Genomic DNA, 26204 nt, shown 5'->3' with positions numbered 1-26204 from the left:
TGTACATCTTGTAGCTACAACTATTCATATTTAATGTGCATGTAGATGTATGTACACATATATATATATACCCCCATACACATTGTGTATGTGCGCTGTATGGATTTATCTTTTACATACCTGCTTTTTTTGTCCTTAAATGTTGCGCGTTGACACGTTTGATCGTACCCATACATCTGCGTATGCACACAGCCCTGCATGTGCACAAGATGCACAGATTAAGTCCTCAGGAACACATTTAGAGCTGGACTTGGCACCATCGGGTTAATGGTTGGACTTGATGATCCTAAAGGTCTTTTCCAACCACAATGATTCTGTGATTCTATGTACGCATGAACACACGTTCACATACATGAATGTGTGAGCGCTCCCGTGCCTGGATAAGGTATAAATGTGTATGTTTGTGTTGGATCTTGGGAGCAATTTATTCACATAAAGGGCTGTTGGGCATTGGAACAGGCTGCCCAGGGCAGTGGAGGAGTCACCATCCCTGGAGGGTTGGACAAACCAAGATGAGGTTCTCAGGGACAGGGGTGGGGTGACAGTCAGGTCAGAGAGGTTCTCCTGCCCCTCTGCTCTGCCCTGGGGAGACCACACCTGGAATATTGTGTCCAGTTGTGGCCCCTCAGTTCCAGAAGGACAGGGAACTGCTGGAGAGAGTCCAGCGCAGGGCAACAAAGATGCTGAAGGGAGTGGAGCATCTCCCGTGTGAGGAAAGGCTGAGGGAGCTGGGGCTCTGGAGCTGGAGAAGAGGAGACTGAGGGGGGACTCATTCATGGGGATCAATATGGAAAGGGGGAGTGTCAGGAGGATGGAGCCAGGCTCTTCTCAGTGACAACCAGTGACAGGACAAGGGGTAATGGGTTCAAACTGGAACACAAGAGGTTCCACTTATATTTGAGAAGAAACTTGTTCCTGGTGAGGGTGTGAGAGCCTGGCCCAGGCTGCCCAGGGAGGTTGTGGAGTCTCCTTCTCTGCAGACATTCAAACCCGCCTGGACACCTTCCTGTGGAACCTCAGCTGGGTGTTCCTGCTCCATGGGGGGATTGCACTGGATGAGCTTTCCAGGGCCCTTCCAGTCCCTCACATTCTGGGATTCTGTGAACGGTTGGACCCGATGATTTTGGGGTCTTTTCGCCCAAATCCACCCGCTCGTTCTATGACCCCGGGGCTCAGACCCCGCCCCCTCCCGTCACGTGACCCACGGACTCCATCTCCCGTCGCGCCCCGCGGCGCTCCCAGCCCGCCATGGCGTCCGCCGGCGGCGCGGAGCCCGAGCGGCCGCACCCGAAGCCTTTCCTCATCGGCGTCAGCGGCGGCACCGCCAGCGGCAAGGTGAGACTGGGGATGCCGGGCAGCCCGCGGTGGGGCGGGAACCGGGAAAGGCACCGCTCGTTGCCGCTGGGGGAGAATCCCCGGCCCGAGCTGAGCCCTCCCCGCTCAGTCCACAGTGTGCGAGAAGATCATGGAGCTGCTGGGGCAGAACGCGGTGGAGCGGCGGCAGCGCAAGGTGCAGATCCTGAGCCAGGACAGCTTCTACCGGGTGCTGAGCGCCGAGCAGCAGGCCAAGGCGCTCAAGGGACAGTACAACTTCGACCACCCGGGTGAGGCGGCCGCGGGAACCCCGGCCCGGAGCCCTCGGCCCGGCCCGAGAGGTGCAGCGGGTGGCTGGGGAGCGGCGGGGGGTCCTGCAGGGGCTTGTGGAAAATGAGGAGTGTTGGGTAACAGAAACGCTCTTTCCCCCACCAAAACATCTGGCCCGATGCTGCTGTCAGTGCAACAAAGATGCTGAAGGGAGTGGAGCATCTCCCTGTGAGGAAAGGCTGAGGGAGCTGGGGCTCTGGAGCTGGAGGAGAGGAGACTGAGGGGTGATCTTATTAATGTTTATAAATATATAAAGAATGAGTGTCAGGAGGATGGAGCCAGGCTCTTCTCGGTGACAACCAATGATAGGACAAGGGGCAATGGGTTCAAACTGGAACACAAAAGGTTCCACTTAAATATGAGAAGAAACTTCTCAGTGAGGGTGTGAGAGCCTGGCCCAGGCTGCCCAGGGAGGTTGTGGAGTCTCCTTCTCTGCAGACATTCAAACCCGCCTGGGCACCTTCCTGTGGAACCTCAGCTGGGTGTTCCTGCTCCATGGGGGGATTGACCTGGATGAGCTTTCCAGGGCCCTTCCAACCCCTGACATTCTGGGATTCTGTGAGAGCTGCGATGCGGTGGGTGGTAATGGTACATCTGTGGAGCGATGCTGGGGAGGTGGAGAGCATCCCGCCTCGCATGGTGCTGTCTCCTCATACTCGCCTCTGCAATATACTGCATCACTCCCCAAATCCTCTCCTGATGTTTCTTGCTCAGGGCAGTGCTGTGGTTTGCAAACAGGACAAGGATCTGCCCTTGGCTGAGGTCTGGTGCCTGCTCTGGGTTCACTGGTGCAGATAACACTCTTAAAAAGCATTAAAGGTGTCTGAGGTTTTCTAAATTACTCTCAGTTAACAGATTGAGAGTTGCATAAAATTATACAATTACCAAGTGGTTTGGGAAAATTGTACAATTACCAGCTTCACATTTGGGTTCTTAATTTCAGTGTGTTGTAGTTGTTTATAAGCAGCACATTCTCTCTTCCTTATCTCTGGAACCAAGTGTCGCAATTACAGTTTGGGTGGGGAGTGTCGGATTGCTGCTGGTAGGAAAGAATAAGCCGTAAGTTCCTTTTTTTTCCTGGTGTAATGCTGGACAGAAGATTTTTTCTGTTTGGTCTAGAAAATCTGAGCAGAACATTTGATACAGCAGCATCTGAACATCTTCCTCTTTCAACCTTCCTTTTGCAGATGCTTTTGATAACGATTTGATGCATACAACCCTGAAAAACATTGTTGAGGGGAAGACAGTTGAGGTACCAACGTACGACTTTGTGACCCATTCTAGGTTGGTTTTGGTTTTGTGTGGAGTCTCGGGGTGTGTGTGGATGTCCCCAGCTGTGCCTGGGATGTGTCACTTGACCCCTTTAGCAACGCGCTCTGGGTGTTTTCTCCTGGCAGGCTGGCGGAGACAACCGTGGTCTATCCCGCAGACGTTGTCCTCTTTGAGGGGATCCTGGTTTTCTACAATCAAGACATTCGGGACATGTTCCACCTGCGGCTCTTTGTCGACACGGATTCCGACGTCCGGCTGTCCCGCAGAGGTGAGACTCGCTCTGCCCTCCCCAGCAGTGTCAGCCTGTTCGTGCTCCTTATCCACCATGTGGTAAAACTCATGGAGTTTATCTCCCCATCCCAGTTCTGCGAGATATGAAACGCGGGAGGGACCTTGAGCAGATCCTCACCCAGTACACCACGTTCGTCAAACCTGCCTTTGAGGAGTTCTGCTTACCGGTACTAAACACTTGACTAATTTGATTTGCATTTTTTTGTTTGGGGCAGGGGGGTGAAGGAGCAGGGCTGCCTGGGGATCAGCTGCACTGTACATACAGCAGTGGTGGCTTTTGATATTTGTATTTCACAAATCCCACGCTCTCACCTCTGCCTCATCTCTTTAACCAGTTCAAGCTACTTATTTAAGGGACTTAAATGGTTGGTTCTTTCTGCTTGTGAAGCGCCATGGAAATCCCTAGAGGCTGCGCACATTTTCTCACTGCCGTGGCTATTTTAGCACAGGTCCCTTTGACTGAAACACTCCCACTCTGCTTTTATTCTTAAGAAGGAAGAAAGAAGAGCTTGGTTTCCCACAGACCCTCTCTCCACTGGTGAAAACCTGGGGCAGGCCATTACAGCGTCTGCTTGCTATGCCTTATAATGTGGGGCCAGTTTAGGTGCTCATGTAATCAATTAATTTGTAAAAACCCTTTGAGAACAAAATCCTGTACGTGGGTTAAATAAGATGGAAAAGGCTAGCTCAGGCGCCTCTCGCTCTAGATCAAAGCAATTCTGGGATTGTAAAAGTACTCATTAGAAATGCTGAATTTCCCAGCCTTTTTATAAGAAGGGAGGGGAAAAAAAACCCCAGGGGCTCTCTGGTGGTAAAAAATCAATAAAATGTCATCAGAGGCAGGAAGGAATTTCACGTGCACACTGGGTACCTCGGCTCTCGGCAGGGATTTAGCAGCGGCTTGTGAAATGCTGATTAGAAGCAGCTCTTTGCAAACAGACCTCAGCCTCGGAGCAGGTGACCTGTTGAAGGCAGCGTGCTCTTCAGAGTGCCAAAGTGTTCCACGCTGGACCTGCTGCTTCTGTCTGGTCATTCCATGCAAAGGGGCAGTAAGGGCAAGCCCTGACCCTAAATCCAATGTGACTACTCAATTAACTGAGGTGTTACCGTGACAGAGAGTTTTAATTTGCAGTCCCAGAGCACAGAAACCCCTCCATCTTTGCCCCCAGCTTTCTGGTGTTTGGTGGCTTCTTCCTAGAGCCAAGCCAACCTTTCCCATTAACAGTCTCCACCACGGTTCCTGTTTTGCAGACAAAAAAGTACGCAGACGTGATCATTCCCCGAGGAGTTGACAACATGGGTAAGAGGGAGCTGGGCTCTCCGTCTCATTTCTCTTGGGGTTGTGGAGAAGGCGGGTAGCATACCGCTGCCTTTGTGCACGTCTGAGGAAGGGGTTCTGCCGGAGCGGGGCAGGGGAGGGAGCTGTGCAGAGCCTGACCAGCTACTCCAGCTGTGGGGGCTGCAAAAATGTGATGCGACTGGCGCTGCAGAGCAGGACACTAGTGTGAAAGCTGGCGGTGCAGTCCCTGGTTCTGTTGAGGTCTGACCTCCCTGCAGAGCACAGGTAGAGCTTCGTTTAAGGGCTTGTTGTCAAACTCGAATAGGGCTGGATGCTCCATATTTTCTAGACACTTGGCCAAGAAAACCTATATGCGTCCTGTATCCCCCGTTCCTCTCTGCAGTTGCCATAAACCTCATAGTGCAGCACATTCAAGACATCCTGAACGGAGACATCTGCAAGTGGCAGCGAGGGGCGATGAACGGGCACGGTCGGACCTACAAGCGCCCGTTCCCCGAGCAGACGGAGAGCAGCAGCGTGCTCGCCACCGGCAAACGCTCCCACCTGGAGTCCAGCAGCCGTCCCCACTAACCCAGCGGTGTCGGGAGGATTTGCCTCTGCTCCAGACCAACACTGAAGACAACTTTAGGAAAGGACTTCAACGGAATGGTTGGTGAAGTGCCCTTTGTATCATCCCAGCAGCGGATACCGGTGAGAAACTCCTCGCGGAGTGGAGAGGAAGGAGCTATTATGTTACTTGATGAACTTTTTTTTTTAATTTTCAAAATGAGGTCTAATGCTGAGGTCTCCCCTGAAAATTAAGTGCTACCAGGTGATTAGCAAGATACCCCATTTCCCTGGTGATCATCTTCTTTAGCAGGAAAATTATCTGCCTGACTAGCTCACACCATGTTCATGTTAACAAGCTGTTGCAGTCCTTGCTCTTCACCTTCTTGGTACCTCGAGTTCTGGCGTTGTTCTCCCACCAGCCAGTCTTTTTAGCCAGTAGTAGCGTGTGGGGCAGGATTGACCTGTAGAGGAATTGCTGAGATGAAACAGCGGCTGTATGGGACAAACAGGAACTTGCAGTTCATTCTGGGGACAGGCCCAAGAAATTGTGTCATTCTCGTTCCTAATTCATTCCGTTGTAGGCTCCCGAACTTTGCTACACTGTGTGATTATTTTTGTTACCCAAGTAGTCTCCTTCTCTTGTTATTGCATGTGTGAGCTCCAACTGGATTGAGTTGCTCATGGAAATGGAAACCTGACCTTGTCAGTATTAGTGTGTTTTAGGGCATTTCTGTCCTGCTGGTTGCAGATTCTGCTGGGCAGAATCCATCCACGTCCAGAGCTGGGTGGGAAGAGCAGCAAGGGGGGGAAGCTGTAAACTGCAAGATCCCCCTGCTGATGGCACAAACAGTTCTCTGGACACGCTTCAACCCTCTAACAGGGTCAAAGCGCTTGCCTTGCATTCAGGCAGTTTAAACTCCAGAATGTCTGGTTTTCTAAGAAAAAAAAGAGCAGCCAAGAGGCTGGAAGTATAAACAGTGACGTCCCAGTTTGTGTAGTTTACCCCAGACAAGTGATACTGCAGCAACATGAAGTTTTTGGGGAGAAAAAAATAAATCTGAACTGAAGTAGCAGTCGGGCCTTTGAAAAACGTCCTTGTGATATTGAGTCTGGATTTATGGTGTGATTTTGAGAATGAGGGTGGGGGAAAATATTATGAAGAGGAACTTTTTTCATATTTGCTAGTTTTTCAAAAGCAGGGTCTGGCTGTGTTGGTTGTGGGTGTGTTATTTGGCTAATAAGGAAATGCACAAACAGTGAGTGGAAATCACCATTTTATAGAAAAGGTATTTGTGCTACTTGCACTACACCAGCACGAAGGTATGGGAAGGAGCCCTTCTGGAGATGCTGTTACACCAACAGCTCTTTCTCCATTTAACTCCAAATTGTTTAGTTCTGTAGTGGCTGAGGCTTTAGAGGAGAAAAAAAAAATATCTTAAGGAAATGCAGTCTGCACTTTCATCCCTTTAGTCTTTGCAACACTGGAAATTGGTAAAGGGTCACTGTGTGTTTGTGGTCTCCACACTTTCGTGGTACATGTCTGGAATGCTGAGGAGAAAGCAGCTCATGGCCGAACTGCTGCTGGTGCTGTTTGGCTCAGGGTGACAGACTTAGAGTGTGAGCTACTGCACGAAGCATTAGCTCTCGGGGCTGATGAAGTGGAGGCAAAATAGTCACTAAAACCTGCTTTGAATGACTGTGCTGGTTGATCATATGGTCCTCGGGGAGGGTGGGGAGCTCAAAGCAGCCCTGAATAGCATTTGTTAGAGCTGTGAGGAGCTCTATGGTAAAAATCCCCTGCTCTGTTTGGGACTGCTGTTCTTGGTCAGCTTTGCGCTGTATTGCAAGGTCCTGCTGCTGCAGCCACGTGGAAAAAGAAATCAAATGTGGCATAGGTACGATAACCTTGTTAAATACCTGTACAGAGCTATTACCAACCTGCACCTTCTCCCGCCCTGTGAATTCCTCTGCTGGTGCCAGCCAGGCGTGGGCTGAGCTCCCGACAATGTTTTTACCCCGAGCCCCTGGGTACAGGTTAGAACAGGTTTCCTTGGCAGCACCATCAGTTCTGCCTTGCTCAGAGTCCCTCTTCCTATGAGATCTGAGGTGTAACCTGGTGAGTACAACACTGCTCCTGCTAGTAACAGGCCACTGGGTTTGTGTGAACACAAGGCCAAAAGATTCTGCTGGCTTGGGCTGAGTTCTTGGCCTGCCTGAAGCTTTGTTTTAGCTTGTTTAGCTGTAACAGCAATTTTTTTGATGTCTATGTATGTGTTTTATTTTTGCTTAGCTTCACTGAAATTATGGTTATGCCAAATGATTATAAATAGATAACAGCACCAAGTCATTACTCTAAGCAGAATGAACTATTTATAAATTTAGCTTAATGCTGTAATGTAACGAAAGAGGGATGATAGGAGAGATTGCAAGTGGGGGCAAATAACACATTGCTGAGGAATATAGTCATGGGATGATGCTGAAGACTGCAGGGCTGATTACTGATAATTAAGGATGTGTAAACTTTGGAGCTGGGAAAACCCAGTTTTTAAGGGTAACGAAGAAAATGGAAAAGTATCTAATATGTTGGAGACTATCTATTTATAGTCACTTGTAACATGGAATTGCAGACCAAGGTGCTAGGGAACATTTAAAATAGCCCCAAGTGCAACATAGTGCAAGAGGAAGAAACCACCAACATGAGATGCCCAGGGAAGAGGAAGAAGAAACCAGTTCAGTGTCCTCTTCCCAGCAAAGGACCCAGGACACTGTTGACTGAAGGCAGCAGCCTTAGAGCCTGAGGTGCAGTGGAAGGGTGAACGTAACAGGGGTGGAGACTGGGAGTTGTGCTCATAACAGCTATATTACTGTTGAGACCTTTTTTTTTGTAACAGTATTCTTTTATTTTTCTGTAGCAGATCTGGACTATTCTTATTTGATCGGACTGTTAAGATTGCATTTATACTAACAATAAATTCTTGGCTTTGCATAAAAGGCATTTCCTTTTGCCTGTAACAAGACTGTAGTTGTTACTGTTTCTGGATAAGGATGTTCCAGCTGTCTTTCCAGCGCAAGTCCTTGAGTTCAGTAGCAGACAGCGAGGGCTCCCCATAGGTCACAGGACTGAATGTGCGATAGACCAAGTAAACTGAAGAGAACCAGGCTACGATCAAGGCACTGAACATGCTCTTAAGAAGCAGAGATCTGGGATGAGAGAAGGAAAGAGCAGTCATGTTATGTCAAGGCTGGCCAAACACTTCATGCAAAAGGAAGACCTAAATCTGGCCTGTCTTTTCTAAAGGCAAATGCTGAAGTGTGGCCACTGCTGGAAAAAAATCACTACTTTCTCTGTGATAACCCTGGAGCAAAGAGCTGCATCACTTGTCTAGTTATCCATCTGTGAAAACCAAATACCTGCAGAGATGATCACCTAGATGCTGCAATACGATGGGAATCAGGAGAATCTGGAATGTGAGGGCAGGCAGGTAGTGGTACAGGAAAAGCGTCTTCTCCATCAGGAAGAAGGGCAGGTAATTCACAGCCCAGCCTCCAACACAGATGCCCCCGGCCGATACCCAGAGCTGCCACGCATCTGCAGGAGACACAAGACCATCTCAAAGCACTGTCTCTGGAAACCTAAAAGCTTGAGGAGATCACTTACTTGCACGGTTTGGTCTTTTTCTGGACCCTCTGCAACTGGTGCTAATACAAAGTTTAAGTTAACCACACTCAGCTGAGGTAAATAGTTACACTTTGTCACACTTTTAGGTGTGAAGCAGCTTCACAGCAGGACAATAACATGTAGGGCCAGAAAAGTCAGCAAAAAAACATCTGGCCACACAGAGGAGATAGTACCCTGGTTGGAATGAATGCATCTAAAATAAACCCCTCCCTCCACAACCAGTACCCTCCTCTTTTAAATCATCACAAAAAGGCTCCGTAGAATCCAAATCTGACGCCTGGAGATGTCTCACACCCAGGGAAATGAGTCAAATAAATAGTATACTGGCTACCATATTGCATCATAAGGTGATGGTCACAGTGCAATGACCGTAATCAGTCTCTTCATGGGCTACTCTAGATGTTTGTGTCCCCCTAATAAAAATGTCAGGGTTAGCGGGCAGGAAAAGGTCCTAGTGTAGGCAAGTATATAGGTGCAAAATGTGGCTTTGGGGCCATTAAAGTGTAACAGAACAAGTGACAACCCCCACCTCAACACACACGTACACAAAGGAATCAGACCTTTAGGAATGTCGTAAATTTTTCTTCTTCGCCGTATCAAGTACCAGAGGGACAGAAAGGCGTAGACCAGAGCAGCAACGTTCGCTGAAGCCCAGGTGACAACATTCCCGAGGAGGTGGATCTGGGCCTGCAGAAGAGAAGATGATATAAGCCAGAAGCAGGAACGTGCTGCAGTTCTTTTAGATAAATTTAAATATTACCTACACAGATTTGCTAAATTAAACTGCAGCATGTGCCTGGCTAGTAACCTGGTATTTCTGAGAACAAAGCACACTGATAAACTTTGCTGCTTCAAGACTCTCTTGTAATGTAAAGCATTTAAAAGATGCTATTGGAGATGAATTCATCTTCTAAATGGAATCAATAATGGAAACTATTAAACTGCAGTTTTCCTTTACAAAATAAAAAGCAAGAAGACATGATTTAATTAAAAGCAACTACTGTCAAAGCTGCATCACATGCCCAAAAAAAAAAACCCAACCCTCAGGGAAAATATATTAATATAGGAAAAGTCTGTTTGGAGCAGCTCCTTGGCCTTGCTCCTGCTCACACTCGTGGAGCTCACATGGGAACTGAATCTGCCTCCTCCAGCAGGTTCACATCTACTGCTACCTCTCGTACTTACACCAGAGGTCGGGTGCAGCCAGTACGCAATGTTTGTGTCCATCGTGATCCAGTCGAGAGCGGAGGAGCTGTACTTATGTTCCGTGTCTTCATTTTTTAATGTGAGGATTTTCCACTAGAAAAAAGGCAAACAGAAGGCTTTCAGAATAGAAACAAGGAGTTAACAGCTCCAGCTGTAAGATGTTAAGTTCTTTACCTGGGACTGGAGAAGGATTTTGCATATCTCATACTGGATACTGATCAATACAATGGTTTTATTTTGTTCTTAGATAATGCATTTTCCTTAGTGAATTTCTACAATGTTAATGAGGGGTATCAACACTACCAACCGCAGATACAACACATTACAGTTCAGTTTCAGACAGCTTCTATGTGCACACCTGATCTTTCTCCCCCTTCTTTTTTCTCATAATCACTTGGGTATTTGTTACTGAATAGCACAGGTCTGAAATGCCCTTCTAAATACATTCAGAAATAGTTTTGTGTTTTTTTTTTTTTTTTTCAATGAGGACACCAAACTACTCTATCAGCAACAAATAAACCATGAATCCTCAGGCTCAGAGTCTACAGAAACGCTCAGGTTCCTGGTCTGCAGCAGAAATAAAGGACTAACGAGACACTCACCTGCAATTCTGTGAACTTTGCCATGAAGCTGAGGTTTTTACTTATGTCCATCTGTGTGGGAGAGTGGAGTTCTACTTCCCTCTCTTTTTGCTCTTGGCCTGGAAGAAAATCACATAATAAGTAGAAAGCTAGAGCCTGCAGAACACACAGACACACGATACCACACTCCATCAACACAAAGCATTCCCCAGTCACAGAAACCTGTTTTCAGAAAACGGCTGAGACGTACTTTTCCCATATCTGTGCTCTTCCACGTTCCACACCATGCTCTGGTGGTAGCCCTTGGACAGCTTCTCTCCAACCACCTCCAGCTGCCGGTATCCCCACTCGGGTAAAGATGCTCCACTGAGCTGAAAGTGAGAGGTGACTGTGAACTGCTGGTCCCAACAACTGGAATTTCAGGATGGAAGTTCCTAGGCCCTGCCTGAGCAGTGAGTGACAGCAAGGGGCTGCTAGAAAGTATGTGGGGAGTCACTGCACAATACTGTCTCAACAAATGCCACAACCATCAAGTCATTCTGGCAAACTCTGTGAAGAGATCCGTAACTATTGCACATATTACAGACTCAGCACTCATTTCTGAGCAAGCTCCGCTTGCTGAAAAGGAATGGAGTATGGCTACCTGAAACAGATGCTGCTCTTTTATCACACTGAGCAAGTTTATCATTTCCTTCTATTTACTTATTGGGTTATTTGTTATAGAGGTTTAGACATTTTGGAGCAGAGAGATTAGTAGAACTGCGTGGAGCAAAAGCTACAGGCAAGTAAACAGAAATCCACTTGCCTTTAGCACTGCAGAGGTGTTCACGTGAACAAACCTCACTTCTGACAAAATTGTCTTCCACACGTCTGTGTCAGACTCCCGATTTACAATTTCCTACAACAGAAAGATGTCTTTTGATTGTCATGTTTTCTCAGCTGTTTCTGCTGGAACATGATGAGCCAATCCCTTCCCTTTGACCACTCACCACTCTCCAGAGGTTCTGCGCTGGCATGGAGATGTTATAATCAATGTAGCAAGAAACTTCTTGGGAGTGGGGGCTAAGAGGGGCAGCAACATCATGCCTAGAAGACAAGAAAGAACCTCCAACACCACTTCCCAAATTCACATAAAAAGCAAAGCCATAAAGGTAATGAATTTGCTTAGACCACATTCAGTAATAAAGCAAAAAAGTAACTCATTTATACAGATTGCACTGCTTACTCTGAAAGAGAACACTCTCCACTATCAAGAGCTGCCAGGAACAGGCTCGGAGGAAGTCAATACTTTGCCAGGCTGAAGAACAAGCACTGATTGTAACAAACAGAGACGCTGTTCACTGGGATTTCCAATAATAAACAAATCAGGTTTGGAAGGGACATAGCAAAAACCCAAGCTCAGAACAACCCCCTTCCTAATCTGAGTGATATTCAAGCACACGCAGACGCCCTTCGGGAAGCAGTCCGGAGGCAATTTCATCTGCAGCCTTTGCAAAACAGACAAGAATCCATGGCAATCAGCCACAGCACACCGGATTACCAGCACATCTTCCCAACTTCCAGATCACATCCTTCATGCGGGAGGATGCCATCAAAGTCAGCGGAGTTTGCTTTGGGTTAACAGTCACACAAAATAACTGAATAGTTACTCTGAGAGACAACAAAGCAAAATAAGCCATCGGGCTTGGCAGAGATGAGAAAAGGACTTACGTGTTGAGGTACCGAGTCGTGATGCCATGGACCAGCTGCACGATGTGTCCGTGCCGCACGGGCCGGGGTGGGTTACTCACCACCAGCTGCTGCCTGGTGGAGCAACACCCAAGAGGAAGCGCTTACATTCTTTATAGACATTGCAACCACGTCATGACCAAACTGTTAGGTCAAGAAGCTGCAGGTGGGGACAGACATTTAGGGAGTAAAATAAGAAATCAAAGCAATTTATAGATTGTACGTGAACGGAAACAAAGCTTATCTAGGCAAAGGTGATTTAAGGGCAGAATGACTCAGAGGATTGGTAACAGGATACCAACACCCCAGGCATTAGGTCAGTGCTCTGAATCCGGGTCAGTCAGGAGCAAGTACAGATTATTCCCACCACGCAGCTGTTTGGTGGCTTCTGTGAAATGAGTAACGTCTGACATGTGTCGGTCCTGCAACTCATGTCACTTGTGGCAGAATTACAAGAGATCAATGCCTATCTGCACGGTGAAGAGCAAACTCTCATCTTCGTTCTGGGCAGGGCTAAGGCATGTTTTGGCAAGGGGGAACCCGCTGCAGTTCACGTAACTGCTGTCTGTATTTTACTGTTCTACAGAAGGACTTCACATTCTCCAGGGCTCGTAGGAGTCTTAAATTTGAAGAATTTTAGAGAGATCCTGGGTTTCTGTGGTTCTGGTGGGGTCCCTGCTTGAAAGGTTTGTGCTATGGACAAACCTTCCCAATATGGATACAATTTATAATGGCACACAGTCCTGGTAGGACTCTTTACACAGTTCTCAGAGCAACATAACAAACCTACAAAAGCAACTTTTTGATCAATATGAAATGATATCACACAAGGGTTTTTACTGGCAAAACTACAAGAACAGAAACTCCTGCTCTCCGCTGACAGCTACAACGGCAAAACACTTCAGCACAAACGAGGCCTCTCAGGTACAGGCGCCCACTTGGAATCCCTCCCGATGTGACAGATTACACAGCTCATCCTTCACTTTAAATACAAAGAAATATTCTGCAAAAGTGATTTCCACACTCCTCTGAGACTCATTCAAGTTTGATAAAGCTCATCAAGGCACTCTAATGCCATGGCTCACACGCTTCAAAACGCAGAACTTCCCTTTCATGCAAAGCACCTGAAGAGTTCCCACCGGTCTCATGAGTGTTGGAAGATCCCCTTGTGCACAGCACAGCCCATGTTCTGGCAGGAGCAGTTCAGACAGAATTTCCGAGTCCTCAGTAATGCTTTTACCATATTGGGGAGGATTGTGCAAAGAGTCGCCCTTACCAGCTCTGCAACTGAAACTACTCGCTGCCCTGTTTAGGTTTTGGAAGTGTCTAGAAGCTATGCGTACAGCAGCTTGGCATTTAAATCTCTGGCATACTCACATTCCAGGATCTTTGACAATCCACCAGTTGTTCACATCCTTGAAGGGATAGCAGGTCACCTGCTGCTGATGGGAACTGCCTCGGCCATTCTCATACCTGTACAGAAGGTTAAAAAACCCCACAGGTGTGTAACGGGACATTTCTGTGCTCAACAAGAGATACAGCAACACCAACCAGCTCCATTCCTACAGAGAACCTGCACATCTGCAGTGTGCTCTGCAGGATTAATGAAGAGATTGCCAGGAACCGAACTGAGAGGTGAAGAACCAGAACATACTTTCACCCTAATAATACAGACCCAGACAGACTCCTCACCTGATGGGATAAGTATTTGTGTGAGAGTGGAGCCAACACTGCATGGGCTTGCCCAAAACATTCCGCAGAGTAATCTGAGAGCCGTAGGCCACCTCTAAGGGCTGACCCTGAGTGATCCGAGCCAGCCCACCCTGAGAAAAAAAATGATAGGATAAGTGGAAAGAAGAAACAACCCAGAGGCTGTTTAAATTCTTTTAAGAGTCACCTGTCAGTTTAAACATAGCAGTATATGAGCACAATGCCTTCTTATTTGGTTGTATCTACAAAAGTTAAATCCTGCAGCACCATACTCACCAGAAAGTAAATACATCAATGCCTGAAGGTCTTAGGCTCTCAGGGAATATCCCTAAAGCCCTGCTGTTCTAAAAGACAGACTAAGCACTCTTCTACAGAAAATCATACTGTCATCTTCTAGTATACAGTGTTATCACTTGGGGGTTCAGTGGAGTTTCCTGTTGGAAGGGACAAACCTTCAGAAGAAGAGTGAAGATATTGTTATTGGTTCACTGGGAAAAGCTTTTAATCCATTATTAGGATTTCAGTCATCATTGCTTCATCTTAAAGCAATACTATGATAGCAGAGTAGTCAAACGACATAAAAGGAACAAATGCACAAGATCGAAGGAACAAGATCACCCACAACTCTTCTAATAGTGATTTCCCCCTCTTCTCCCTTAATGAATCAGTTTCCTTTACCTCTAAGCTGGCTTGAAAAGCACTTGTCATAATCTGGTCATGAGGCCCAGAGCGATACAGCAAAGTCAAGTGAACATAGAAGAAGGACAGGTACATTGCCACCGGGATGATGATGAGGGCCAGCCCTCTAGCCAGGAAATGGCACATCAAGGAAACCTAGAACACAGGGAACTCACTGGTTTCATGCTCCAGATATTAAAAATATTAAAAATGCCACTGCACTTGGCTTGGTTTGCTTGTCTTTTTAAAGTTTTCCCAAGCACCCTCATTTAGCTATAATTTCACGAACAGCTAGATAACTTTGAAGGATTTGGACTGAAGCCAGCAGGAGGTATGTGGAACAGTAAAAGTTTTGAGCTACAAATCAGCAAGACATGGATAAGAGTAGAAAAGCCAGCCACACACACATGCTTATCTTAAATTTAACTCCATCTTCTCCAGCAACTGTGCTGAGAAACTGTTCTATGACACGGTTTGCAGACTAAGAGAAGGAATTTTAGTTCAAAAACAATCTACAGACAGTATCATTATTTGTGGACCTGCTGGCTCCTGTACTGAAATGTTACCCATAATGTATTCTGCATGTTGTGCTACCTACATTTGACAAGTTCTGGTCTCCTATCATGTGCCAGAAGTGGAGTCCTGCGGTGGCCAAGAGCAGCATATAGGTAAACAGGCCCATATATTTCACTCTGAGAAGAAAGTGCATAAAAACGAACATGGTTAAAAACTATGCAATTACCTAATACAAGACATAAACGCTCAAACTTTCTCTTGAACAGGATGTGTTAAAGTCCAAGGACTTAGATCCATGACAAGTCTGGTACAACAATATAAATAAGCCTCAAGACTTTGACACCAGAAGATATAATTTGTTTGCCAACTACATCAAATAACTGCAGTGACAGGGAACTTTCTTGATAACACACTGGCAAATCACAAAGCACAGTGTCCCTAAATTCAGACTTCGTGAAGCTTGAGGCAACCAGGAGAGAGGGGTGAAATGTAGATTGTGATTTATAACATAAAGCCATCCCTGAGAAATTAATTTTGTTCTTCCCAGGAAGTTCTCTCTAATCCCTGGTATTGCCTACTCTGAATTGACATCCTCTTACAGAAACAATCTAACCCATCAAGAAGTCATGGAGGTGTCTGCTCAGAACAGTACCTTCAGTCTTGAAAATCTGAAGCCCCTCCGATACCTCAGACAGCAGGCGGGAAAGTCAGCTTGCTAAAAAAGAGTCATCACTTACCCAACCGCACAAGAACAAGCTACTCCAGTCAGCAGGAGCCAAAACCACCAGCTTCCAGAGAAGGAACTTAAAGAAAAGGACAAAGGAAAGAGTGCTATGGTGAGATCTGGGCACCTTCTTAGGATCCTGAATTCATGTAATTTAACTTGAAAAAAAAACTTGCAGGACTCCACTATTCCTTATTCTACTCAGCGGTATCTCATTCTGAACCTCCCATGCCACCGACTCTCAGCCCTGATCTACAGGGTGTTGTTGAATGTACTTCTCTGTATCCTGAAAAGCAAAACCGAACACTACGTGCCTCCTGATACTACAGATAAAAGAAATACTTTAAATCACTTGCTGGGCTCAGTTTAAAGGTAATTTTACTTTACTAAAGATTACTTTATCCTCTGCAAGGAGCAGAGAACATGTGAAGCCACAAGAAGAGAGACAAAGCTCTCTAAATTCAATGCCTCTAAACAGTAACAAAGGAGCATCAAGTGACCTGTTATGATCAGCGCTTATGTGCACAGAAGGAAACCTTTCAATAAGAATCCGGGTGGACAAAGGAGTGCTTCCAAGGGATTTTATTTTTATTGTACAATAAAAAAGACAAACTTACTACCAGCTAAAACGGTCTTTAACACTGCTCAGAACAGAAAACTTATGGGGCAGCCATATGAGAGGTCAAAGCACTGGATTTTACAGATGAAGTGAGATGCAAAACAGTAAAGTGACTTATATAAAAAAACCACACAGCCTGTGACGAAAACAAAGTCACCACAAGAATATCCAAAAGGTTGGGAGACAATCCAGCTTTACCTGTGCCTTTGCAAATTGTAGAACTTCAAGTAGGACAAAACTGCAAGTAGGATAAAAAAAATCAATATTGATTCCAGAAGCATGAACCTTGACTGAGTGATCAAAGAGTTCTCTGTGGGAAAAGAGACAGACATCAAATTAGGGAAACTTATTTACAGGCAAGTGGTACCTCAAACAATCACATCATTATCCAACAGAAGGACCTGCCCCTTTAAGAACAGCCAATTTGTTTTCAATCTTACTGGCTGTAATAGGGAGGTGTTGGGTTTAAAGGGACATAAACTTTCCATCAGAGCAAAGTATGTTGCCATAACTGTCTCCAAGGACAAAGAGGTGAGCAAGTCGTAAAGGAGGCAGATAAAGGTGCTGTGCTTGCCTGCAAAGGCCAAGAAAATCACTGCTGGGAAATGCAGAGGTGCTTCTCAAGGCAAATAGAGTCCAGGTAGTGACCCCAACAGGCAATCGGCATGATGACAGATCTTCAAAAAAAGGAGCTCCTTTGTGCAGGATTCCCTGAGCCAGAATCAGAGCAGCCAATAGCTAGGAGAGGTTTAGCTTTCTCTTATCAGACTACGAAAGGGCTGTTGAGAGGCTCTTTCCCTTTCAGGCAACCGCCAGCAGACCTTCAGAGAATAAAAACTGACTTATACACACCAGAGCCACGTCAAATCATGGTGCTAAGGACACAGACTGGTTTGCTGCATTTTGGAGATGAAGAAATTTGATGAGCTCTGACTGTAAGTAGGGTCACCTTGCTGTTAAAAACCAGTATGTGCTAAATCATGCTGTAAACTTCTGAGGAAGAGAGTACGGGCTTCCCTGGATGCAAGAAAAGTGGTTTTCTGTGAGGTTATTATGGCTTAATAATGAAATGAACTTGTGTAAAGCCTCAGCCTGCTGCAGAGCTGCGAGGAGGGAGGGGAGCAGAGGGGCTCAGCAGACACTGACACAGGCCAGGGCTGAAAACGGGCTCCAACATGTTGTGAGAATTCTGTGGGAAGATGCCGCTCCAGCCATTTATGCACCCTGAAAATTCGCAAGGAGAAAAGGGGCCCCTCTCCCCCTGTATGAACAATGGGGCCCAGGGGAATAATCTTACCTAAGAGAATCAGAAGAGCAGCTCCAAGTGCAGCGCAGTGGGAGAACTGCAGTTCTACCAAAATCTGGTATGCTAAAGGCACACAGAGAGCACCAGCCAGGGCTGGCAGGAGCCGCAAGGACCAAACAGGAACGTTCATCCCATATTCTGAAACAGGAGACAACAGTGACCGACAAATTTGGAAACTAATAATTGCAAAGACGGATCAATACAGAACTCCTTATGACTACAAGAAGTTGTTGAATCTAACTCCTAGTCTTAGTAATTTATCGTCTGTCTTCTACTTCTCAAACTGCTTTAAGCAATTAAAAAATCTGTGCTGTGGAATCCTTAATGCCTTAAACTTCGGTTAGAGATCTGCAGATTTATTTAAGAGGAGAAATGAAGGTTTCAGACAAAGCACTATTTCCACTAGTCAGGCAAAAGGAACCTGTCAGGCGCTGAAATACTGCTTATTTTCTCAGAAGAATGAGACAGTTAAAATCAGCTCTTACCAGCTCCAATCCTGTTCCATAAGAAGTTTCCATCAAATCCTCCTAAATAACCTACAACAGAAGCAGCAATTCAGAATTTAAAATCTAAAGCAGGTATAAAAACTGGTGCTAAAGTGGTCCTGGAACCATTTTCCAAACACATAGATTTTCCACACATGAAAGGTCTTTTTCCCAAAAGGGTTCTCTTTTGTACTGTTTTGCCTGCAGCCACGCTTGATAACGTGCAGAGGCACAAAGAATATAAATTGGGAGCAACAGATTCTCAGTGACAAAGTTACACATATATTTAACCTCTCCTTCCCATACAGAAACTTTCATGTTGTGCATATCTCAGGCCTGAAAATCTGCTTGTTGCCAACTATTTCTAGTCACCCGCACTTCTCATCCCACCTTTCTCTTTATCTAAAGCATTGGACAACGAGGCAATGGATACACAGCTCTATCATCCCCAGTACTCATGCAACAGCTCCCTAATACTAAATAAGGGAAATTCTAATTCTCTTTACATCAGTTCAGGAGACGCTACCTCCCAAAGCGAGCAGCATGTGGCCAAGAGGCGGGCCGCTGTCATCCACGAAGAAGATCCTCTTCATGTAGAGCGAAACGAATTGGCCATAATAAACTTCATCGAAACTGAAACACAAGAGGCAGAAATGTGTCAAACCTCACTGGAATGATCCTGCAGGCTACGGGGACACAGTGAAGGAAACATGGATCTGTTGGCAAAAGGCTCAGAATACAATGAACTGCAGGGGCTTTGCCCTTGTCCCCCCAAGAGTGTCTCTGAGGGAACCAATATAATGGTATTTACAGAGACTGACATTAGGCAAGCACTGATCTTCTGCTCCTGCGTTCTTACTCACAAATGCTTAGAAAACCAAAAGTCTCTGTCATTCAAGTGGAAAATAAACCATTCTACTCACACGACAGCCCGTGGATAGGAAAGCCCCCACAGACGGCTTATTAATCCCATTACAGTCAATGCCACGAGGTTCATATTTATCTCCACAGTAACCACAACCGGCTTCTTCAGAAATCCCAACATCCTGTCAAAGGTCTGTCCAAACCTCCAAGAGCCAACAGAGAAGAGCAGCAGTCACCCTTTCACCCCGAGCCAGCTGAAGATCATTTGCAGAAAGCACACACCACTACCTGCTGCTACTAGCAGCTCACAGTAAATGATATAACAAAGTACTCTCACTTCCCTCATTTATGTGTTTTCTGTTGTATGTACAAGAGTAATGCTAAATATGAAGTTACTGAACACACTTGACTTTTATCTGTCCTTCTACGTGTGTATGGTTCTCTCTCATCAATAGTAAGCTAGAAACTCTGCTATTCTTATATTGGTTCTGCAGAAATGCAATAGCTTAATCCAAGCCTATATTCCACTTTGCACTAAGCAAACTTCCCAGCCCAGACTCCGATGCTGGTGACAGACAAACCACATGCTCAGGCAGCTTTTTTTTTTTTTTTAAAAAAAAAGTTATTTCCTTTATTTCCTTCTAAACTGATCATATTTCTTTAGGGGGGGTGGAACCTGCAAACATCGTATGTCTTAAAACATTTGCTATAGGAGCAGAGTTGTAGGTGCTGTAGGGCTTTAGTGCAGAAAGTGGGACTGAACTCTTTACTCCCATGGGCAGAACTGTTAGGTAAGAAAACAGCAAGGAATCGGTGTTGTATCTCCTCACCTCAACACAACAGAAAGTTACCGGAATAAACCCATCCGCAGGGCTTTGATCAGGGGAGAACAAAGGGTGATGTGAGCACATGCCCACCAGCAGGTGCGGTACCACCGTTCTTGTTTCTTGCTACCTACAAAACACAAGCACTGAGTGGAACAGACTGTTTAAGAAGCCCCTTGCAAAGCTGTGGTCTATACCAGCACTACCGCACCACAGGCCATCACCTGTGCTCTGCCATCTCCTCACAGGCTCTGGGACCCGCAAGAACCCCCTGATGGAGAGGACCCTGCTCCTCCCTGCAGCACAGACAGGCCTGGAACCCGGGGCAGGGCTGCAGCACTACCTGTGCCCCAGACCTCACACACCTCCCCAAGGAACCATTAAGCCCTCTGCCAGGTTTGCATCCCCTTCTTTAGCCTCATGAGGGGGCAGCAGGACCACTAACCGCCCTCCCAGACTTTGTTCCCCCTTTGAGCTCTACGGGGGCAGCAGGATCACCGACCCCACACCCAGCCCTCACCCTCGAGCATTACAAGGTCAACAGGACCCATTATCCAGCCTTGAGTGTTTTTTGAGGCAGCACAGGACCCGCCTCTCACCCTCCCCTCAAGGCCTATGGGAGCAGCGGGGCCACCAGCCACCCCCCGCCAGGCCTGGAATCCCTCCCCTGAGCCTCAGGAGGACACAGCGGCACCACTGCCCCCGCCATGAGGCCTCACCCCCGCCGCTCAGAGCCTTCCGGAGGTGAGGGGGGAGGCCGGACCAACAGCCCCGCCGAGCCCGGGGGAGGCGCCGGGACCAGGACCCCCGGCCCTGAGGAGATGGCGGCCCCCTCCCGCGCGCCAGGGGAGGGGGCAGGACCGTCCAGCCTCCAGCCAATGTCTCGCGACGCCGGATGTGGCGTCAGACGCACGCGGCGCCGTGAGGGCGGGGACAAGGCAGAAACCCGTCGCGTTGCTATGGCAACGTCAGCTTGGGGCGGCTGCGGAGGCCCCGCCGTGACTGGAGCCCCGGGCCAGAAACCCCCAAAAAGCCCCAAAACCAAACCAAACCAAACCACTCCTACCCCCCAACAAACTCCAAACTACCCACAAAAAAACCCCAAACCCAAATAAAACCCTCCCACAACAACAAAAAGAACAAACCAAGCCCAAAAACACAACCCCCCAACCCAAACCAACCCCCAAACAAAAAATAAAAATTAAAAAAAAAAAAACCAAAAAAACCTCTCCCTTCCTCCCCCCAGAAAGCATAAACACCTCACCCCCGCCAAACAATAAACAGAAACCAAAACCCCCCAAACAAACCAACTCTGCAAAAAGAAAAGCAAAAATACCAGAAGCCTATAACCAACAAAACCAGACCAGAGACTCAGGAACTTGAGAAAAGCATAATCTGCTTTATTTTTTTATTTTTTTTTTTATTTAAATAAGGAGAATTCTTTCATATGGAAAGAGCTAATACAATCACATATTTGAAAGGAGAAACAATAGGTACTGAAACGAGGAAAAAAGGGCGATAAAGAGTGTGCCGCAACTGGCCTGGTGATTCCGTGATTCGAGTTCCGGTCCGAGTAAAAGTTTCCAAAAAATATAAACAGGTTGCACGTTACACAATTATCCATCGTCTGCCCTTTCAAATATCTGGTCTACATGAAAAGACGAAGAGAGGAAAGGCCAAAAAAAAAAAAAATACAATGTACTATACAGGTGATGAGGGCAAAAGCTTGGAGGAGTACGGTATCCCCTTGAGAAACAAACGCGGTTTATACAGAACGGGAGGGAGGATTCCAGGCGAGGACGGCGCCTCCAGACATGCGGAAGGGCGAGCGTCTCCCTGCTGCTGCGATTCCTGGGGACGGGCGTCTATGGCCACTGGGAAAATCGGGTGGTTTGGGGATTAAAGAACAACAACATAAAAAAGCAGCTGGATTGCTGTCTCTGCTTCAGCAGAACGCCTGTTGTAAGTTAATTTTTACTCATAAATGCATCTTTCTTCACAAGGAGACTGGGCTGCTGTATGTCAAGAATAACCGGCGCTGCAAGGAATTAATCCGATGTGTAACCAGCCTGATGCAAAACAGGTTAACAAAATGCAACAGAACAAGGTCTCGACATGCAGTGGTGCTTGCTCGAAAGTGAGTATCATAGCTTGGTCAAAAGGTGAGATGTAGCCAAAATGCTAGGCTCATTTTTTAATATATATCCATAAATACACAGGAACCACGGGGCAGCTTTGCAGCATTCTCGCAAGGAAACAGTTAAACAGAGTCTCTGCATGAGCACAACCACGCAGGGGAGTTCAATGGGCTGCAAAGACATTTTGGAGTTGCTGATGACTGTAGAGCTGCCACAGGCAGAGCCACGAGCAAACTATGGAAGCTCAACAATAATACCCGTCTGACTGGTGACTGTGCTGCTTCCACTTATTTAAAAATATACTGGACAGCCTTTTTTTTTTATCCCTAACTTCAATTTGTTTTATTTATTTTTAATTAAGAGCTAAAAGAAGGCAGACCTGGAGAGGAAAGCAGCACTGAATGCAGCTGCCAGGCCGTGAATCAGAGCTGATTACACACTCGCTTCAGACCTTCAGCTGAACAAAAAGCAGCAAAGTCAGGCTCTGAGTGTTTCTCCTTCACCCACTGTTGCTGAAAATACAGATTCCACCTCTCCCTCCCACTGCACCTTTCCTAGAGGAAGGAACCTGCAATTTGGCAGCTGATTTCCAGTCAAAGAAAAGCAACTCGCAAAGGAATAAATCATGAGGGCCTGACCCTTCAGCAGGGGAGACAGGAAGCAGAATTATCCCCCGATAAACCACATCCACGTTCTTTACATCTCCATTCTACTTTCCCCCAAGCTGAATTTGTGTCAGCATCCCAGCACCCTTGGTGTTTCTGCATCTTGAGGATCAGGGGCTTTCCTTTTGACTCAAGAAGGGCACCACAAACTGCACTAACCTTGTACTAGGCTTTAAACAAACAAACATAAATATATGCCAGAGAAGAAGGATATTGCACCTTAGAAATTTGGGCTCTAAAACTGCTTTCCATCACACAAAACTCCATTAAGTGAAAGAGTCTTGCCAACTGCAGCTGACGGTCACGCAAAGGTGAGGAATGGAATGAAGCTCACATGCATTTCTTGGCCTTTCCTGCACAGAATAATTCAGACATAATATATAAATAGAGCAGTGAAACAATTACTTTTTCACCTAGACCTACAACATCAAATACGTATAAATAAATTCTAGTGTTTTATTCTGTTGGGGGAAGGAACGGAGGGATTAAAAGAGAAAGAAGGGTGACCTTTTTGAACTGGAAATATTGTAGTTCTGATGGCATTTACACCAGAGGGACTGCAATAACTTGTACCTAGCAATAACCCAGTTTCTCCAACACGTTTGACCGTTTTAAAGTCATATAGGTGGGAGGAAAGAGGTTAGTGTCATTGTAAAGCTTAAGTAGTGTGTCTAGGGTAGGAAGGAGATGAGAAGGGGGGCTCAGATAAGTCTCTTTAGCCATGACAGTTGGATCCTGGGCTGATATTAGCTAGGGCCAGCTGGGCAGAAGGATAATTAAAAAACAATAAAAACCAGACAATTCTGTTGTTCATGATATTCCAAGGAAGAAAACAGAAAGGGGAGTGGGTGACTTACTGCTGGAGCAATCTTTGGAACATGTTGGGAGCAGGACTAGCAGATGCAAGTCTGGGAGATGTCTGAAGGCTGGGGAAATATTTTTCGCTGAATCTCAAACCCTGTACTTTAATGAGGATGCTAGAGAGATGCTGGCACACTCTGCTCTGAAGTTGAAAATCCATAAAACAAGAGAAAAAAGAAGAGCTTTTACTTTTTCAAAAGTACCATCCTATCCCTTTCCCTTCGGGTTCTCTGCCATTGTCAATGGGGACCAGTGGAGAGGGGACATTACTACATCTAAGTTAGTTTAGGTTTCTAAGCTCTTTAAAGCTACTGTATAAAATTCTTATTTATACCTAGCTTAAAACTTCAAATGCATCCCTAGAAAGTTATGAAGGATCTTTCCTAGAAAGGGGAGAAAAAAAGCAAATGAAGAATCAAGAACACCTTTCAGATCCTTTCCCAAATACATTCTTTGTTCAAAATATCTTCTTTGGAACCACCAACGCCTGACTTGCTGCCACCCAGCAGGGGCGGGCGGCACAGCCAGCGAGCAAGCTATCACCTCCTGCAGAAATGAAGGTTTCCTTCCCTCCCTTCAGAGTGACCAGCCTACTTTACACTTTGAAAGAGCTAAACAACACAAACCAAGTTGAAAGTAGTTGAGTTTACATAAGACTACTGTCAACTGAAGGACTCCAAGCACTTTCCGAAACTTGGAAGTCCGTCCTAAAATCTACACACGCACGCACACAAATCAAAACCAAAGAACAAAACCCCAACCCCCTCCCAATGGGATCTTCCTTTCATAGATCAAATATTGGTAAGAAAGTGTAAGGTGACGACACCATATACATACTATATGTAACCGCATCCAAAGTAAAGAACTTTTTGCTGTTCATCTGGGGAAGGAGATTAAAAGGATGATTCCAAACTGTCTCTGTAACCAAGCACTTCCAACGCAAAAAACAAGGTTCCAAGTGTGCTAAAAAGGCTGCTTTGCAGAGGGGCTCCCTTACAGATACGTTTCTATGCAAATTTTACAAAAGGCCATGAGTTAGAGGAAGAGAAAGCAAGACCTGGGGAAAAGGCAGAAGAGCAAAGCTTAGGAGAGCAGCCCCAAAGGATGAACACAATACAGAACAAGTCTCAGGAGACATGAAGAACTAGAGCGGCCAAGGTAGGGAGCGTAAGAGCATCACAACTACAAAAAGTAGTCCATACAGACCCGTTGGCTCTAGCCAACTCTTCTGACCCATGTGGATTTTTTCTTAACAGATACTACATTTTGTAAATCTGCTGTTTGCATTTTGTCATGTGTTTGACAGTCACTACAAAAATCCCAAACCCACAAAAACCTAAATCCAGATGAGCTTGCAACAGAAATTCGGTGTTTTTTTTTCTTTAAATTGAAATCACACTTTTTTATGCACGAGGCACCCCAAAGCTGCGATTAAAGTGGTGCAAGTTTCAAGATTAATGCACTGATCTACTATATGCCTTTAGTACATATTTAGTTCTAACGCAAGCACTGCTTCTAGCTTAAAATGAAAACACTGAAAAATTAATGAATGCCATAACTGACCTGTTTGTTTTCTTTTTTAGGAAAAAACCAACAAATAATCTGAAAGGCTAAATTATCTGGGGAAAATCTACCCAAACCAATTCAATTTTGTAGAGTCATGATTCTCAACATACCACAGAACCGTATATAAAACTAAGCAGAGTTTTGTCAGAACATAATTTTAGCTGAAGGGAATTCTTTTCTGGAACAAATGAGGAAAGCAGAAAGACGGGGGCCAGGAATGAGAGAACATATAAAAGTTCTGCTATAAACACAGGTATAGCTTTTTTGTAAAAACCTCAGCTGCCTTTAAAATGAAAAACCTCAAACTAACTCCTCTCCCCCAGTTGCCACTCTGCTGAGACAGAAGTAGGGAAGGAGAAGGATGGGCTTTGCCAAGTGAGCGATCACAGCTGTGGATGGAGCACAGGGGGAAAACATAAAATAAAAAATGGCTCGAGCCACTTAAAAGTCACAAGGTTGGTTTGTTTTAAAGCAAGCAGGTCAATGTCATATCCACTGTTTCAAACTGCTTTGTTGGGAGAGGGGCTTGGGTGATGTCACTGTAGTCAGTCCAGGTGGGGCAGGGAGTTGATCTGGTGAGATTTTCAAGAGATCCAGTGGGGTCCAGTCTAAGCTGCGGTGCCTCTCAGGCAGCAGGACCAGCTGGGCAGAGGTGCTCCTAGGCCTTGCTTTCCTCCACTTTCACTGCCTGAGGTTTGATCGCTCCTGTGCGCACTGGCTTCATCTGGTTTGTGGAGGACGTTTCTTGCAGCTTTACCGCTCCCAGGTTGGCTTTATTTTCATCCACCCGTTGCTTTGCCTTTTGATGTACAAAAAACCAAAGCATTAGCTAGCACAGAGACCTCTATGTAGATATAAAAAAAAAAACCATGACCATCATTCATGCAAGACATCAAATTTGCTCCAAAAAAATCAGATATTCTATTCTGTTGCAGTTTGCCATCCTAAAACACCTCACATGTAGGATCTTAAAGTGTCTCGCCTGTCTGACAATGCAA

The 26204-nt window shown here is 46.0% G+C and overlaps 3 protein-coding genes across 11 annotated transcripts in view; 1 reads left to right on the top strand and 2 right to left on the bottom strand.

The window, feature by feature from the left end:
* Positions 1–1064: 1064 nt before the first annotated feature.
* On the top strand, positions 1065–8047 carry UCK1 (uridine-cytidine kinase 1). Its single transcript, XM_065853816.2, has 7 exons — positions 1065–1335; positions 1445–1604; positions 2832–2928; positions 3042–3184; positions 3280–3374; positions 4459–4507; positions 4890–8047. The coding sequence occupies exons 1-7, from the start codon at positions 1249–1251 to the stop codon at positions 5075–5077; spliced, it is 819 nt and encodes a 272-aa protein (XP_065709888.1). The 5' UTR covers positions 1065–1248; the 3' UTR covers positions 5078–8047.
* POMT1 (protein O-mannosyltransferase 1) lies at positions 7932–20850 on the bottom strand. 2 transcript variants are annotated; one of them, XM_065853811.2, is made up of 21 exons: positions 20696–20849; positions 19983–20106; positions 19212–19355; positions 18815–18921; positions 18289–18339; positions 17795–17941; positions 16696–16807; positions 15892–15957; positions 15237–15330; positions 14639–14794; positions 13943–14073; positions 13628–13723; positions 12233–12325; positions 11512–11608; positions 11328–11420; positions 10773–10893; positions 10544–10641; positions 9921–10034; positions 9296–9422; positions 8468–8645; positions 7932–8257 (listed from the first exon to the last, which is right to left on the bottom strand). In XM_065853811.2, exons 3-21 carry the CDS (start codon positions 19331–19333, stop codon positions 8083–8085), a joined length of 2178 nt encoding a protein of 725 aa, XP_065709883.1. In that variant the 5' UTR covers positions 19334–19355; positions 19983–20106; positions 20696–20849; the 3' UTR covers positions 7932–8082. The 2 variants fall into 2 exon arrangements, with proteins under 2 accessions (XP_065709883.1, XP_065709884.1); XM_065853812.2 differs by lacking the exon at positions 19212–19355 and having other exon boundaries at positions 20696–20850.
* A 505-nt stretch (positions 20851–21355) lies between these two features.
* Positions 21356–26204, bottom strand: part of PRRC2B (proline rich coiled-coil 2B) — a 44873-nt gene continuing 40024 nt past the window's right edge. For all 8 annotated transcript variants that reach the window (XM_065853800.2, XM_065853806.2, XM_065853805.2 and 5 more), the window contains one exon: positions 21356–26005. In XM_065853800.2, coding sequence (XP_065709872.1) covers positions 25865–26005 — 141 coding nt within the window. In that variant the 3' untranslated portion in view covers positions 21356–25864. The remainder of the gene's footprint in view (positions 26006–26204) is intronic.

The sequence above is a fragment of the Patagioenas fasciata genome, chromosome 20, assembly GCF_037038585.1.
Source record: "Patagioenas fasciata isolate bPatFas1 chromosome 20, bPatFas1.hap1, whole genome shotgun sequence".
Taxonomy (NCBI): Eukaryota; Metazoa; Chordata; class Aves; order Columbiformes; family Columbidae; genus Patagioenas; species Patagioenas fasciata.
This window is presented reverse-complemented; position numbering and strand designations above follow the sequence as displayed.